Source organism: Schistocerca nitens, chromosome 9 (assembly GCF_023898315.1).
Source record: "Schistocerca nitens isolate TAMUIC-IGC-003100 chromosome 9, iqSchNite1.1, whole genome shotgun sequence".
NCBI classification, from domain to species: domain Eukaryota; kingdom Metazoa; phylum Arthropoda; class Insecta; order Orthoptera; family Acrididae; genus Schistocerca; species Schistocerca nitens.
The window spans coordinates 447508761-447527269 of NC_064622.1; the positions used below are offsets into that span (position 1 = coordinate 447508761).

Consider the following 18509-nt stretch of genomic DNA (forward strand, 5'->3'; position numbering starts at 1 on the left):
TGTGATACAGAACAATAGTTGTTAGATTTAAACAAGCAGTATGCATTGCATCCGTAGTCTAATGGTAACGTCTTGATTAGTAATAAAAACGTTCTCAGTCACAGGTTTGAAACTCACCAACACTCAAATTTTTATTAATAATCAGCATTGGCAGCCGAAAACTTCTGGCATAAGAAGTCGCCCTCATTTTGCCAACAGTGGAGGAGCAGACTGAGGTTCAGGGCACTGTCTTCTCTTGTTGAGGGGAGGGGGGGGGGGGGGGGGGGAGGGAGGGGGGGGAACTGCCCTAAAGGCAGAAGAATCATTAATGGTCAATGGCATGTGGATGCAGAAGGCAATGGAAACCTCTGGATTAAAGACACATAATGTGTTGTGACAAACCTAGCTGGGATATTTTTACTTCCCCTCTTGTTTTGCCATCTGCCTCCTTAAGATTCTGTTTTTCATGTGCGACTAATTACCATTAACATACATGAGTATAATCTGCATTTTCATAAAAGAGAAAGGGTGGCCAACATTTTTAAAGAATATACCACCAGATCTAATTTCGTGCTTAGTTTTATGTATGCAATTGATTTTCTAATTTATTTCAACTATTCCTAGTTAGTATCTTTTGTTATAGAGTGAAATCAGTAATTGTTTCGTAACTTAAATTCTATGTTGACAGATAGATATTCAGCGATCACAGGTTCTGCAGACCAGGTGCTGCATCCACAAACTGCCTCCATTCCTTCCTGTTTTGGGCCCGGTTCCTCCAGGTGTCTTCAATTCCCAGGACTGCTAGGTCCTTCGCTATGTCGTCCATCCAGCACTGCCTTGGTCGTCCAGTGGGGTGTTTGGTGTTTGGTTTCCCCGCTAGTGCCATCTTCGCCTGTCTTCCATCTGGCATACAGGCTACATGGCCCACCCATTGGATTCTTTTGCTCTTTATCTTCTGTAGGATAGTTGGTTGTCACATCAGAAGGTAGATTTCCTCGTTTTTCCTCCTCCTCCATTCTCCGTTATCTGAAACTGGACCCCATATCTTCTTCATTACTCTCCTTTAAAATATTAATAGTTTTTCCCTTTCTCACTTAGTCATGCTCCGTATTTCTGAACTGTACATTGCTGCTCCCCTCCCCCCCCCCCTCCCCCTCCTCCCCCCTCCTCCCCCTCCAACTCCCTCCTCCCCCCTCCGCCCTCCTCCCCCCCCCTCTCCCCATGAGGTATGGACTTTGCCGTCAGTGGGGAGGCTTGCGTGCCTCAGTGATACAGATATCCGTACCGTAGGTGCAACCACAACGGAGGGGTATCTGTTGAGAGGCCAGACAAATGTGTGGTTCCTGAAGAGGGGCAGAAGCCTTTTTAGTAGTTGCAGGGGCAACAGTCTGGATGATTGACTGATTTGGCCTTGTAACACTAACCAAAAAAGCCTTGCTGTGCTGGTACTGCAAACGGCTGAAAGCAAGGGGGAAACTACAGTCGTAATTTTTCCCGAGGGCATGCAGCTTTACTGAGTCCCCCATTCGGATCTTCGGGCTGGGACTACTCAGGAGGACTTTGTTATCAGGAGAAAGAAAACTGGCGTTCTACAGATCGGAGTATGGAATGTCAGATCCCTTAATCGGGCTGGTAGGTTAGAAAATTTAAAAAGGGAAATGGATAGGTTAAAGTTAGATATAGTGGGAATTAGTGAAGTTTGGTGGCAGGAGGAACACGACTAATGGTCAGGTGAATACAGGGTTATAAATACAAAATCAAATAGGGATAATGCGGGAGTATGTTTAATAATGAATAGGAAAGTAGGAATGTGGTTAAGCTGCTACAAACAGCACAGTGAACGCATTATTGTGGCCAAGATAGATACGAAGCCCATGCCTACCACAGTGGTACAAGTTTATATGCCAACTAGCTCCACAGATGACGAAGAGATTGATGAAATGTACAATGAGATAAAAGAAATTATTCAGATAGTGAAGGGAGACGAAAATTTAACAGTCATGGGTGACTGGAATTCAAGAGTAGGAAAAAGAAGAGAAGGAAATGTAGTTGGTGAATATGGATTGAGGGGAAGAAATGAAAGAGGAAGCTGCCTGGTAGAATTTTGCACAGAACATAACTTAATCATAGCTAACACTTGTTCAAGAATCATAAAAGAAGGTTGTATACATGGAAGAAGCCTGAGATACTGGAAGGTGTCAGAGATATTATATACTGGTAAGACAGAGATTTAGGAACCAGGTTTTTAAATTTTAAGACATTCCCAGGGGCAGATGTGGACTCTGACCACAATCTATTGGTTATGAACTGTAGATTAAAACTGAAGAAATTGCAAAAAAGTGGGAAATCGAGGAGATGGGACCTGGATAAACTGAAAGAACCAGAGGTTGTAGAGAGCTTCAGGCAGAGCATTAGGGAACGATTGACAAGAATGGGGGAAAGAAATACAGTAGAAGAAGAATGGGTAGCTTTGAGAGACGAAATAGTGGAGGCAGCAGAGGATCAAGTAGGTAAAAAGACGAGGGCTAATAGAAATCCTTGGGTAACAGAAGAGATATTGAATTTAATTGATAAAAGGAGAAAATATAAAAATGAAGAAAATGAAGCAGGCAAAAAGGAATACAAATGTCTCAAAAATGAGATCGACAGGTAGTGCAAAATGGCGAAGCAGGAATGGCTACAGACCAGATGTAAGGATGCAGAGGCATATATCACTAGGGGTAAGATAGATACTGCCTACAGGAAAATTAAAGAGACCTTTGGAGAAAAGAGAACCACTTGCATGAATATCAAGAGCTCAGATGGAAACTCAATTCTAAGCAAAGAAGGGAAAACAGAAAGATGGAAGGGGTATATAGAGGGTCTATACAAGGGCGATGTTCTTGAGGACAGTATTATAGAAATGGAAGAGAATGTAGATGAAGATGAAATAGGAGATATGATACTACCTGAAGAGTTTGACAGAGCACTGAAAGACCTAAGTCGAAACAAGGTCCCGGGAGTAGACAACATTCCGTTAGAACTACTGACAGCGTTGGGAGAGCCAGGCCTAACAAAACTCTACCATCTGGTGAGCAAGATGTATGAGACAGGTGAAATACCCTCAGACTTCAAGAAGAATATAATAATTCCAATCCCAAAGAAAGCAGGCATTGACAGATGTGAGAATTACTGAACTATCAGTTTAATAAGGCACTGCTTCGGTAGCTCAGATGATAGAGCACTTGCCCGCGAAAGGCAAAGGTCCCGTGTTCGAGTCTCGGTCGGGCACACAGTTTTAATCTGCCAGGAAGTTTCAAGAGAATAGAAGCTTTTGAAATGTGCTGCTACAGAAGAATGCTGAAGATTAGATGGGTAGATCACATAACTAATGAGGAGGTATTGAACAGAATTGGGGAGAAGAGAAATTTGTGGCACAACTTGACTAGAAGACGGGATCGGTTGGTGGGGCATATTCTGAGGCATCAAGGGATCACCAATTTAGTATTGGAGGGCAGTGTGGAGGGTAAAAATCGTAGAGGGAGACCAAGAGATGAATATACTAAACAGATTCAGAAGGATGTAGGTTGCAGTAGGTACTGGGAAATGAAGAATCTTGTACAGGATGAAGTAGCATGAAGAGCTGCATCAAACCAGTCTCTGGACTGAAGACCACAACAACAACAACAACAACATTGCTGTTGGGCATATCACTGTGTTGTAGATTTTCATCTTAGTGTTCACTGAGATCGGTTTAGAGCCGAGCACCTCTCTGAGGGAATGCATGCATTTCATTCCCACTGCTATTCTTTCCTTGATGTCCATTTTTATGTTTTTGTCTGTGGTAAACCAAGATCCCAAGTATTTGAACTGGTGTACACCCTTGAACGTCCTGCCATCTATCTCAAGAAATTCTTCCTGCTCTTGTCTTCTTCCTAATTGCATGAACTCTGTTTTGTCTCGATTCACTTTGAGCCCTACTTTCTGTGCACAATTGTCCATTGTTGACTTATAAACAAATATAAATTTTGCACTAATTATAAACTTTGGGGGAACACCTAATGGTAATTTTAAAGAATCTATTCGGCTCTGCTTGGAAACATATTAGCAAAGCCAGCCCTTAATTAATTTCAAAGTAATTTTCAGTTTCATCAAAAATATTGTTTGCATAACTATATATATATATATATATATATATATATATATATATATATATATATATATATATATATATATATATGTTAATTTCATCATTTAAACAAATAATTTGGCCTAATTCTTGTAGTAGAAGAAATTACAAAAATAACCAATTTTTTTTATGTATTCAGTTAATTCAATGAGTTAAGTTTTAATTGTAATTTTTGTAAAACATTGAACAATGTGTATTTTCAGTACCTATTATTGTGAGGATACATAAAGGTCCAGTTTTTGGGCCCGAGACAATCAGTCCACGGCCGAGTTTCAGACAAGAAACCTGTGTTGGTTAGAACGACAATAGTGCATCAACTTAACCATGAAATAAGTGTAACAAAAATAGGTCGTGTGTTAAAACAATTTATTTGAAAGACTGTGAACTGTGTGGTTAGGTTGTTACTGCTTGTAGATGTTCAGCAGTAAACTGTTGTAGCAGTATGTCGACGTTTGCCAGCAAACTATTAATGAGGCTTATTGAAAGGTAAACAATTGTGCACTGGACACATAACTGTGTATTATTGTATTATTGGAGGGTTGTGAACAGTGAAAGTAAAGAACTGTGAAACGCAACTGTGCACCTGTAGTCGGTGTTGAAATTACAAACCCCATTTTTCAGCCATTGTAGCAACGTAGTACGTCAACACCGAGGACAATCAACGAAGAAATAAAGCAGGTGAACATCACAGTGTATCCACAGGACATGTGGCTTGTAATTGAGAAAGTGTCATGATGACCTTTCCATTGGCAAAAGATTCTGGAATAGTCCCCCATTCTGATCTCCGGGAGGGGACTGCCAAGGGGGAGGTGACCATGAGAAAAAGATTGAATAATCAACGAAAGGATAACGTTCTACGAATCGGGGCATGGAATGGCAGAAGCTTGAACATGGTAGGGAAGCTAGAAAATCTGAAAAGGGAAATTCAAAGGCTCAGTCTAGATATAGAAGCGATCAGTGAAGTGAAATGGAAATAAGACAAGGATTTCTAGTCAGAGGAACATAGGATAATATCAACAACAGCAGAAAATTGTATAATGGGAGTAGGATTCATTATGAGTAGGAAGGTAGGGCAGAGAGTGTGTTATTGTGAATAATTCAGTGATATTCTATCGGAATTGACAGCAAACCAACACCAACAACGATAGTTCATAAATACATGCTGACGTCGCAAGCTGAAGATGAAGAGATAGAGAAAGCATACGAGGATATTGAAAGGGTAAAACAGTTCATAAATGGATATGAAATTCTAAGAGCCATTGGGAACAGGAAAATATGGACTTGGGACAGAGAATGAGAGAGTTCTGTAATAAATTTCAGCTAGTAATAGCAAAGACTCTGTTCAAGAATCACAAGAGGAGGTGATACATGGGAAGATTTCAGTTAGATTGCATCAAGATCAGACAGATTTTGAAATCAAGTACTGGATTGTAAGGCACACCCAGGAGCAGATATTGGCTCAGCTCACAATGTAGTAGTGATGAAGAGAAGGCTGACGTTTAAGAGATTAGCCAGGAAGAATCAATATGCAAAGAAGTGGCATACAGAAGTACTAAGGAATGATGAGATATGCATGAAGTTTTCTTAGGCTATAGAAACAGCAATGAGGAATAGCTCAGTAGGCAGTACAGTTGAAGAGAAATGGACATCTCTAAAAAGGGCAATCACAGAAGTTGGACCGAGCGAGGTGGCGCAGTGGTTAGACACTGGACTCGCATTCGGGAGGACGACGGTTCAATCCCGCGTCCGGCCATCCTGATTTGGGTTTTCCGTGATTTCCCTAAATCACTCCAGGCAAATGCCGGGATGGTTCCTCTGAAAGGGCATGGCCGACGTCCTTCCCCATCCCTCCCTAATCCGATGAGACCGATGACCACGCTGTCTGGTCTCCTTCCCCAAACAACCAACCAACCAACAGAAGTTGGAAAGAAAAACATATGTACAAGAAAGGTAACAGAAGTAATACTTCAGTTGATAGATGAATGGAGGAAGTACAAAAATGTTCAGGGAAATTCATGAATACAGAAGTGCAAGTTGCTAAGGAATGAAATAAATTGGAAGTGCAGGGAAACCAAGACAAAATGGCTGCATGAAAAATGTGAAGAAATCGAAAAAGAAATGATTGTCACAAGGACTGAACTCAGCTTATAGATAGGTCAAAACAACTTTTGGTGAAATTAAAAGCTAGGGTGCAATGGGAATTCCTCTATTAAATGCAGAGGAGAGAGTGGATAGGTGGAAAGAGTACATTGAAGGTCCCTATGAAGGGAAAAATGTGTCTCCTGTGGTAGAAGAAGAAACGGAAGTCAATTTAAAAGAGATAGGGGATCCAGTATTAGAATCAGAATTTAAGAGAGCTTTGGATGGCTTAAGATCAAATAAGGCAGAAGGGATAGACAACATTTCATTAGAATTTCTAATATCATTGAGGGAAGTGCCAACAAAATGACTATCCACATTGGTGTGTAGAGCATATGAGCCTGGCGACATACCATCTGACTTTTGGAAAAATATCATCCACACAGTTCCGAAGACTGCAGGAGCTGAGAAGTGTGATAATTATTGCACAATCAGCTTAACAGCTTGTGCATCCAAGTTGCTGACAAGAATAATATACAGTAGAATGGAAAACAAAATTGAGGATGTGTTAGATAAAAATCAGTTTGGGTTTAGGAAAGGTAAAGGCAACAGAGAAGCAATTCTGACATTGCAATTGACAACGGAAGCAAGACTAAAGAAAACTCAAGACATGTTCATAGGATTTGTCGACCTGAAAAAAGCGTGTGACAAGGTAAAATGGTGCAAGATGTTCGAAATTCTGAGAAAAATAGGTCTAAGCTACAGGGAGAGGCAGTTAATATACAATATCTACAAGAGGCAAGATGGATAATAAGAGTGGACGACCAAGAACTAAGAGCTGAGATTAAAAAGGGTGTAAGACGGGTATGTAGTCTTTTGCCCCAACTGTTCAATACGAACATTGAAGAAGCAGTGATGGAAATAAAATAAAGGTTAAGGAGTGGGATTAAAATTCAGGGTGAAAGGATATCAGTGATGTGATTTGCTGATGACATTGCTACCTTGAGAGAAAGTGAAGAAGAATTACATGATCTGCTGAATGGAATGAACAATCTAATGGGTACAGAATATGGATTGAGAGTAAATTGAAGAAAAATGAAAGTAATGAGAAGCAGCAGAAATGGTAACAGCAAGAAACTTAACATCAGGATTGGTGGTTATGAAGTAGATGAAGTTGAGAAATTCTACTACCTAGGCAGCAAAATAACCAATGACGGGTGAAGCAAGGTGGACATCAAAAGCAGACTAGCACAGGCAAAAAGGGCAAGAGGAGTCTTCTGGTATCAAACATAGGCCTTACTTTGCGGAATAAATATCTGAGAATATACGTTTGGAGCACAATATTGTATGGTAGTGGACTGTAGGAAAACTGAAACAGAGGAGAATCAAAGCATTTGAGATATGGTGCTACAGATGAATTTTGAAAATAGGTGGGCTGATCAGGTAAGGAATGAGGAGGTTCTGTGCAGAATCAGGGAGGAAAGGAGTATGTGGAAAACGGTGAAAAGGAGAAGGGACAGGATGATATGACATCTGTTAAGGCATCAACAAATGACTTCCATGATACTAGAGGGAGCTGTGGAGAGCAGACACTATAGAGGATGACAGGGATTGGACTACATCCAACAAATAATTGAGGACGTAGAATGAGATTTTCTCTCTTCAGCAGAGTGTGCGCTGATATGAAACTTCGTGGCAGATTAAAACTGTGGACAGGACCGAGACTTGGACTCAGGACCTTTGTCTTACACAGGCAAGTGCTCTACCATCTGAGCTACTCAACCATTTGATCAGGACCTGTCCTCACAGCTTCAGTTCTGCCAGTACCTCATCTCCTATCTTTCAATTGAGGATGTAGGTTGCAAGTGGTACTCTGAGATGAAGAGGTTGGCACAGGAGAGGAATTCGGGGGCCACATCAAACCAGTCAGAAGACTGATGACCCCTCCTCCCCCCCCCCCCAAAAAAAAAGAAAGAAATGCCTTGATATGAAGGAATTCACACTTTTTCACTTATGCTGTACATGCTTCAGCTTCAGAATCACAGCACTTGCACAGTGGTCAAAAGTGTGAATTTTCTTTTACATTCTCTGCAACTCGATGTACCACTATGCATTAAATAGTTATAGCTGTTTGTAATCACTATAGTCATTTTGAATTGCCCTTTGTTTCAAATAAAGTATGTTCATTTCATCTGCCTCATGGCCCCATAATATGTAGTTAATGCTTTGCAAGTTTCTCTGTTTTATCATAAAATAAAAGTAACTGATATTATAATGATTCATTAGGTCTCGAGTTCGCCTATTCAGCAGCTCCACGGCCACTGCAAGGTGTTGCCATGGGCTTGTTCTCTGCAACGGAAGGAGTGAATTCTCTCCTGGGAACAGCTCTCATCTCAGCTCTCTCTCCAGTCTGGATCCGCCAGGATGCACAACATTTCCAAGGCCACCTCGATTATTACTTCTTCCTGTTGGCTGGTATCCAGGGTGTGGCATTAACTGCATATGTGGTGTGGCTTATAGTTAGGTCCAGACACAGTTCTGATTCTGCCAGCGGAAGCTCAATTTACAGTCCACCACCTTAAGTGTCGTGAACGGAAGACTTGTTCAGAGTATAGAGTACAGTACACTTGCTGCATTTCTAATGTACTCCTATGGAGTAATAAAAAGTTGAACAATCCTGCTGTGGACCACATTCATGCCGCTTTGAAGCCATTCGTCAGAATATGAAGCTTTTATTGGAGCATTTAATTGCTAAAAAATCAGATAATCTTGCACAAATCTCAAGGAATACATGGGCATAAAGACTGTTAATAGCAATAAACTGTTATCTGCAACATAGTCACATAAAGTCTAAAAACCATATTTTACAATACTTAAGCCACAAAAATAATAAAAAGCTTTTGTCTGGTCTCGGAATGATCTCTCAGTCTGACAGAGAATGACAAACTTTCCTTGAGAAGGGCTGTACCATAAGTTTACCATAAACTTTCTTTTATTAATCAAAATTTCATGTTTTTTTATGGGCTCTTTGATGGATAATTTATTGCAATGTATAAATTGTTAAAGATAAAAATGAAGTGTTTGTATTGAAATGTACCTAAGAAAATATCCAGTTTTATTTCACCAATAATGAATGTTTTGTTGTAATGCACATTCCTTGTCCCTTAATTATCTATGTTATCTCTCTTTGAAACTTTATCTCAAAGAGAATTTATAAACAAGATTTTGCTCCCCTTCTATGATGTAGGCTTCTGCTGCTGCTATAGAAATATCTTACCACATTTTCTGTAATAATTTGTTTAATTTTATAGACATTCTTGTATATTTGTGAATAATTAAGACTGATGTATGTGTGTCAGTGTTTTAGGACCAATATTTTACTTTGACATACACCTGGTCTTATTTGGTGCTCGTCAAAGATTTTTTTAATGCATTAGAAACAGTTTTGATTGTTGACATCCCAGTTGCTTGAGCCAATAGTAAATTTAAGTCTCGAAATTCCATATCACATTTTTTAATACATGCAGAAAAGTATCCAGTAATGGGCAGACAGAATGTAATTCAAATTGTCAAACCATAAGTGACATTGTGTGTACTACATTCCTCTTCAAACATCAAACTCTCAAAAGTCAACATATATAAATCACAGATATATGCATGATAACATTCGAAAATTGAAATTTATCCAATTAACAGTTTGGGAAAGATTTGGGTGATTTTTGACTGAGTTGAAAGGTCAGTAAGTAAACCAGGTGCCATTTAAGATGTGAATTGTAGAGATTCTTAGAAAAGAGTAGGTAATGAGAAGGAATCCTCACAAAGCAGTAGGTTGCTGTAAATTTAAAAGTTCAGAATGTGTTCTACAGATAGATAAGTCATGTAAAGCTGCTTAGCCTATTTTGTGAGTAGTAATTGTTCAGTATCCTGAGTGAAGTCTTGCAGATATAACAAGTATTTGATTGGCAATTTGATCTTATTGCAGAGTAATATTGCTTTTAAATTTATTTGGCTGAATATGATGAAACACTGAAATTTAATTATGTAACTTGGTGCAAACAATAGGAGAGATGATAACAGTTTTCAGCGAATGAAGCACACTTATTTCTAGCATGTGTAGATTAAGTTCTGAGTCTTACTTAACAGCTCCTGGTTGTGCAATCTAAAACTAAGTTATTCTTATTAACTGATTTGCCCTAAAATCAAATAATTATCTAATTTATCTTGGTGTATGTGGTGCACTGCTGTTGAATAAAGTTTAGGTTCTCACATTTTTATGAACTTTTGCTGTTGTAATAACTTGTGAAATGCATTATTCATAAGACTTTCTGCCTTCTAATGCTATCTCTTATATGTTGACTCCTCATTTCTTATATCCTGTGACTTTGGCTGTTTGCTATTCAGATGGGTGTATGGGGAACTAATATCCTGTTTTAGTGCATTTGGTTATTGCAAAAAAAAGTAGTAAAAGAAAATGAAGTGTTAACAAACCAGGGAAAGTTTATTTTTCCTATAAAAAGTGCTAGTTGAGCATTTATTAGATAAAGAAAGAACAAATGCTGAATCCTTAATACTCAATTAATTACTCCTGTTGTGCTGTCAATCCTTGTTTGTTACTGCATGTTGACCCTTGATCTGACTGAGCAGATATTATACATTGTGAGACTCATTTATCCCCTTTAAAGGGAGGAAAATGTTTCTCATGACTACTGTTACTTTTGCTGTGTATTAAGAGACAAATCTTAGCCATTGTTATTTTGTTAAATATAATGCCTCGTTTCACAGTTGGTATTGATATTTAAAGTATGTGTCTTTATAGGAATTACAAAATGTTTTCACAGGCTTTATTATTTCCTTTGAATCTTTCTTTTATTGTTGGTGATGTGGAATTTTAACCTGAGAGACCTAATTGTTAATCCATACATCAATTTATGCTTAAATTTTCTTGAAGGTTATGGACTGAACTTTTATGTAACTCATCTTGAGCTTCTGTTAAAATAGAGCTAGTGTAGAGTAGCTCGTGACTGTGATAAAACTAGTCGTTATTGTGCCATGATAAAATAAGGCTTCTATACTGTATAATGAAATAAGTTCTTTTTGTGATTGAAATTACTGAATATTGTATGTTTTATAATAAGAAACCTCCACTGTTCTGTATTGAAATGCATCTTTGTAACTTTTTTTACTTTATTTTCATTATCATGTAAGTTACATAAAACAGATATTGTTTTTCTGCCTGTATTGACAGTGGCATCAAATAAATTTTGAGAAAGCTCCTTGCTTGTTAAAATTTGTGTAATTTCATTGAATGTTATGCCTGTCTTTTAAACATTATGATTGAATATTTAAATAATGAGACACAAGTAATACCCAGTACTTAAATAATGGAAACTCCTGGTTGGAATGTCAACAATATAGGGAAGTATATAGATTGATAGTCAGCCTAAAGATGACACATTCATTTGCAGAAATGCACAACGAAAAGATTGTTACATATTTAGCTTTTGGTCACCGTGTTTTTCAGAAAAGGAAGCACACTCTCTCGCTCGCTCACTCACTCTCTCTCACTCTCTCACTCACTCACTCACTCTCATACAAGTAAGCCCACCTCATGCATACATGACCACCATCCCTGACAGCTCGGACTGGTATGTGTCACCTTTACAGTGAGTAGCAATCCAAAAGTTTCTTATATTGTTGACCAGTACTTAAATTTCAGGAGATGAATGAGTAGTGCTGCTAGAGAGAAATAAAAGGGGAAGTTAAACACACCTAGCTTTCAAAACTTTAGTTTTGTGTCATTGCTTGTATTTTTATGTGTATGTGTTGGCAGTGTGAGTATCTTGCCACCTGAATATAAGTGATGGTCATCAATTCTGCCTCATAATTTATGTGTACATATCACCACATACTATTTTGTCCTTTAGATAAGTGGTAGTCTGTGCTCATAGTTTTCCATTTATGGTGTCCCGTTAGTTAATTTTTAAGCTCCCTACCCAAATTATCGTGGACGATTCGGGTGTTAGGACCAGAGTACGACCAAAGGTATTTGTGTTCATATAAAGTAGTTTGGTCATTCTGAAATTAACACATATTTGTATATTCTTCAGAATTGAAAATGTTACTTACAAAATATTAAGCCAAGAAGTTTATAACATCATTGTAACAATACAGCTCACAGATACTGGCCAATATCTGTGACAATGTATATACAGGGTGTACGTTAAGTCCAGGAACACTTTCAATTATTTATTGCACAAGAACTAAACATTGTACAGATGCCATACATATTGCATTTTGAAGAGAAACTCTGAAAGGTTTTTTTACAAATATTCGATATATGAACCATGAGTGACCCACCAGATGTCAATATGGTAACTGAATTCATGCCATACCCGTCCCAGCATGACATCATTGACTGTGGCAGTCGCTTCCTGTATTCTCTCCCAGAGCTCTGCCACATCACTTGGTACAGGCGGTACATACACCAGATCTTTAATGTGTCCTCATAGAAAAAAGTCACACAGAGTGAGATCTGGTGATCGGGGAGGCCACGAATGTCTCTTGTACGTGCTCGACATTCACTTCATTCACACTTGGACGTCTGCTTCTCTTTGCTGGACTCAAGCAACCCAGTCACACTGGGACATCTGCTTCTCTTTGCTGGGTACAAGCAACCAGTCGTAACGAATTTGTTGTGTCAATGGTAAATGGCCTTTCTTGTTGGTGGCTTCATACCGTACGTGGTTCTAAACATCAATTGAAAAGCTGTAGCACACTTGTTTTTGTTGAACTCCAACACACAGAAAACTTGCTCCACACCTGAACTCGCCATGTTTGCGACTAGCGCTGACTATCGGCAAATTAACAAACTATGCTGTGGCGGTATACGTGGGAAAAAAAAAAAAACCTTTCAGGGTTTTTCTTAAAACTGACATATGTATGATATCTGTACAATGTTTGGTTCTTGTGTAGTAAATAATTGAAAGTGTTCCCGGACTTTATGTACACCGTGTATTACCAAAACTCAGAGAACCCTCACAGTGACCCAACAATTTCATCAAATGTTAATTACAGTAGAATGCCAACACAAGTTTTAAAACAAGAAGTATAAAACTTTATGTGAAGCTGCAAAAACTTTAGGTGAGCCTGTTCAATTCCATTAATAAATACGAAACCTTTCAGTAGAGCAATAACGAAGTTTACAAAAAATGACAGCACCCTTTGTGTCATCCATACCACGAATGCTGAACATCGCTTAATAACCAGTGGGGCTCCTAACATCTGCTTTTGCTACAACACAAAGGTACTTCATAGTGTATTGTTGGGCATAACGCAGTCCATTTCCCGAAACATGCATACTTTAGACACAGGCTAATGGGAGATTATGCACAAGCAAGAGACTGACAGTAGTGCTTGATTCATGACAGGAACTTTTTAAATCTCATCAAAAAAAAAAAAAAAAAAGAAACCACAACATCAGTGTTTTAAGGTGAGGTGCAGTAGTTCCAATAAATCATTCTGAGGTCCAGTGAGACATGCAAGGCACTTCAAATATCTCCTTGAAAAACATAGTGAAACCTCAGCCTTAACACGAGCCTTACGTTTACATGATGAGCTTTACATTTTCCATAGCAGTACAGATCATAGACCACAACTTTACATGGTGTCTCAGATAAATTAAAAAATCAATAATACTGAAAAGGACAAGTGCCACACTATTTTTAAAATCAGCTCGGACAAACCTCTGTAATCCTCGGTCAGCCTGAAGCAAGCAGAAATAATTACTATTCAGGTTAGTTATCAGGACAGCAATAATCTTGAGATTAAAATGTACAAGCACAAGCATACAGAATAAATGTCAGTAATACGTTACAACAACACACCATAAAACAGTCTCCAAACCTGGGTCCCATCATCACATCACCATCGAATTCCAAGGTGAGCCAACAAGCATCACACGAATGTGCCCTCTCACCGCTGCCCTGGTGCAGCACTGCTTGCTGAATGTGGCTGTTACTTCCTCATAGTCACATGCACGAGCACATTCAGCCGTATGCTGTAGTACATATCTGGAAAGAATTGTTTCTATATGGGAATCACTTGAATATCGCAACAACACCAGCAAATGTTAACCAGGAGTCCATCACCACCGTGCACCATGCAGCTAAACACCATTCGGTTTGACAGTGCAGAAAATGTGCTCTTCCCTGAGAGCTAGAATGTCCACCTTCATTTGGTGCCTATCTGTTACTCCACAGGCCTCAGGCACTGTGTCAAAGAAGTCACTTGACTCCACAATATCTTCGAGAAAGCTGTGGTCGGCTGTAATAGTGCCAATCACCTGGACAATCACTGCACTGTAAGTTTTCGTTTTCTGTGTAAAATATACATATCTTACCACTGATAATGTTGCAGAAGAAGTTGAGTAACATCGTGGTATAGTGGTTATGATACTAAACTGTTGCATGGAGGGTCGTGAGTTCAAAACTCACCTGTACTGTACAGTTTTAATTTCTATATTCAGTTCGAGTACATTCTAGAAGTATCCACAAATGTCAAGAATCACTGTACTGGAATGTTCTGTAGCTGTATATATACTGTACGTGTTCTTGCCGGAGGCAGTTCACTCCATGTTCTCGTATGTGCAAGTGCTGAATATTCTTTCGTTAAGTGAAGTTAGTGTTCGTCATTCATCTAGTTACACCTTGTACGTGACATTATTCTGGTGGAGACGCTGGGTATCGGAACTTGTGATAGCGCACGTTATTGACGACACCGTGGCTCCCGTTAGACCACGTGGCGAGAAGCCAGAGTTCGAGCCATATTCAGCAGATTGCAATCTGTTGGAGACAGAAGAGGAAGAGGACATTATAATGACAGCAATGGTGTGTCACCACATGAGACCTCCTCTGGTGACGATGGCCAAGATTCAAACAGGTGGCTGAAGGTATATGAGCGCATGGCCAAATTTAACAAATGGGATGACACCGTGTGTTTAGCTAACATATTTCTCTACTTGTAGGGCACTGCCAAGCAATGGTGTGAGAACAACGAGGAGAAGTTCACAAGCTGGGAAGTATTCCAGCTAGGCGGAACTGCGCAAGTATTTCAGTGACACACGATGACAGAAGTGCAAGGCTGAAGATACATTAAAGGACAGGGCACAGCGTCCAGCAGAAACTACAGCATCCTATATTCAAGACGTCTTGGAGCTGTGTAAAATAGTGGATCCTAGAATGAAGTAGGAAGATAAGGTTGCACATCTCATGAAGGGTGTTGCTGAGGATATGTATCAAGCCCTACTCCTGAAGGAGGTTTCGACAGCAGATGACTCCATAAAATGGTTCCAGTATATCGAGACAATGCATCAAAAAAGAATTACACGCAAGAAGTTTGAACTGCTTCCAAATGTCGTATCAATGTCTGTGATGAAGGAAGAAACTGATTTCACAAGTGTTCTTTGTCAGATAGTGAGAGAGGAAGTTCAGAACGCACTTGGATTGCACAGCGCGCAAAAAAAACGAGACGCTCCAACAGGTCATAAGGGAGGAACAGATATTGAACCCAATCTCTTTGCTCTCATTTCCCTTTAGAATGGTGAACAAGTTGAGACCCAGGTGGAGTTATGTTCCTACAATGCTGCACGAGGAACCTGTTTGGGCACCAAGGAAGACTGATGTCTGGAGGACCCAGAACAGCCAACCAGTATGTTTCCTTTGCGGACGACCGGGACATGTGGTGCGCTATTGTCAAGAAAGGCGGCACATATTTGATGACACCCACGCCAGAAGGCAGCAGACTGATCTTAGCCAATGCCAACTCTGGGACGATGAAGATGAACAAGAAGATATGGGTGCAGTATGATGTAGGTCTCTATCGCTGTAAGCTAGCCGCTGGAGGGGACGCTCCCCAACATGTCAATTGAGGTCTCCATCACCGTTTAGAACTACAGCCGATCACCTAGCCGCCGCAACATGGAAAACTAAAGGGTGCGATCTTCCTTGGAGGTGAGGCCGCCAAAGAGAAAAATCCTCCACCGTCAATCACTACAAAAATGATAGGCAACTACATTGATATCCTCATGGATGGCCGACCAGCCCAAGCGCTTGTGGACTCTGGAGCATCATATTCAGTCATTTTGGAGAAGTACCATCACCACTTGCAGAAAACCATGCTCGTTGACAACAAAACATCTCTGCTGAAGGTGGCTAATGGGAAATATGTAAAACCTACAGGAAATGCACAAGCAACTTTCGAATGGATGATGGATAATCTTCTACGTCACCTGAAGTGGACAATGTGTCTTTGTTATTTAGATGACATATAGTGTACCATTCGTGTGGGTATAGGTGGCCGTACACAGCCCTTAGAATTCATCACCTTACAAGAGTGTAGTCATGACGTCATTCTTGGACGGGAATTTTTGAAAGCTTCTCGGACAATTATAGATTGTGGTCACTCGAAGATTATGCTAGATGAGATGAGATACTGGGTACAGGAAGTTGCGCATCCGAGTGTGTGGAGACTATGTGTACTGGATGAAGTGATCATTCCTGCAGTCAGCGCTAGAAAGGTAACTGTCACATATGATGCCATGCATCAATCCATGGATCTTGTCGTGGAATGTAAGAGAAGCATACCACTGAAGAATAACTTGGTCATCCCAGCCTCTGTCGTCTCATTTGAGAACAGATTCGGTGAATTGTGGATAGTTAACTGTTGCCGAGAACTGCAGATTGTTCCAGGATGTATGTGCGTAGCAAACACTGATGCGTTAATTGAAGAACAGCTGAGCATCATAGAAACCTCCCATGTCGAGACTGTGGACGAAATTAACACTAACACTACGAGACAAGATCCTCTAGCTCGACCATCACCAGATCTCACAAAGGAACAACAGAAGGAGCTACCTGCCATTCTTCAAGAGTTCTCTGAATGCTTCAATCGACAGGTGAAGAGCAAATTAGAAAAATCAATAGTGAAGCTGTGGATTAGCACTGGAGACCATCAACCAATAAGCCAGAGAGCATAACCGCGTGACAGGAACGGAGCGTCGAATAATTCGTGACAAGGTAGAGAAAATGATGAAGAATGACAGCATTCAGCCTTCACAGAGCCCATGGTCATCACCAGTGGTCCTTGTCAGGAAGAAGGATGGCAGTTGGCGCTTTTGTGTTGATTACAGGAAGCTTAATATGATATCTAAAAAGGACGTTTACCCTCTTCCAAGAACTGATGATACACTAGATTGTCTGAAGGGGGCAAAGTTTTTCTCAACCATGGGCATGTACTGGCAAATCGAAGGAGACGAGGCTGATCATGAGAAAACTGCATTCATCACCCCTAAGGGCCTGTATGAGTTTAAGGTAATGCCGTTTGGTTTGTGTAATGCACAAGCAACTTTCGAATGGATGATGGATAATCTTCTACATCACCTGAAGTGGACAATGTGTCTTTGTTATTTAGAAGACATATAGTGTTCTCGGAGACATTCGATGAACATATAAAAAGACAGAGGGCTGTTCTTAAGTGTCTCCAACAAGGCGGACTGAAACTTAATCCAAGAAAGTGTTTCTTTGGAGCAAAAGAAATCAAAATACTTGGACACCTTGTGTCAAATGAAGGTCTGCGGCCAGACCCAGAAAAGGTGAGACCTATAGTGGAATTTCCTATTCCTAAAAGTATTACAGATGTGAGAAGCTTCCTTGGATTATGTTCTTATTACCATCGTTTTATCAAAGACTTTTGTATCAAAGCCAGGCCACTCCAAGAGTTGTTACAAGCTGATGCTAAATTTATTTGGGGTGGTGTTCAACAAGATTCTTTCGATGTGCTGCAAAAAGCTCTGACAACTGACCCTGTACTTGGTCTGTATGACGAGAGCACCTACAGAACTACAGACAGGTGCCAATGGGTATGGGATTGGTACCGCTCTGGTGCAAATTTTGGATCTGAAAGAGAAGGTTACAGCCTATGCTTCTAGGACTCTTACAAAAGCTGAGAGAAACTACTCAACTACAGAAGGAGAATGTCTTGCTGTGATCTGGGCCATGTGCAAATTTCGACAGTATCTGTATGGAAGGCCATTCACAGTTGACGTCTCGTGGAAATCGGGTTTTCTGCTGGATATCAGCGTCTTCCAAACACGATATTTCGACGTCATTACTTGACGTCTTCATCAGGTGTTCCCTGAGACTGGCTGCTTGCTGGACCGGGTTGCATATTTATGCCTGCCTGGTGCCTGGTGTTCTGTTTGCCGTTCCCTAGTCGGTCCGCGCCCGCG

At 40.1% G+C, this 18509-nt stretch overlaps 1 protein-coding gene across 1 annotated transcript in view; it reads left to right on the forward strand.

Moving 5' to 3' along the window:
• Positions 1–11469, forward strand: part of LOC126203595 (solute carrier family 15 member 4-like) — a 62311-nt gene extending 50842 nt beyond the window's left edge. Inside the window, exon 8 of the mRNA XM_049937958.1 lies at positions 8513–11469. Within this exon, the coding sequence (XP_049793915.1) occupies positions 8513–8808 (296 nt within the window). The 3' untranslated portion in view covers positions 8809–11469. The remainder of the gene's footprint in view (positions 1–8512) is intronic.
• Positions 11470–18509: the final 7040 nt, after the last annotated feature.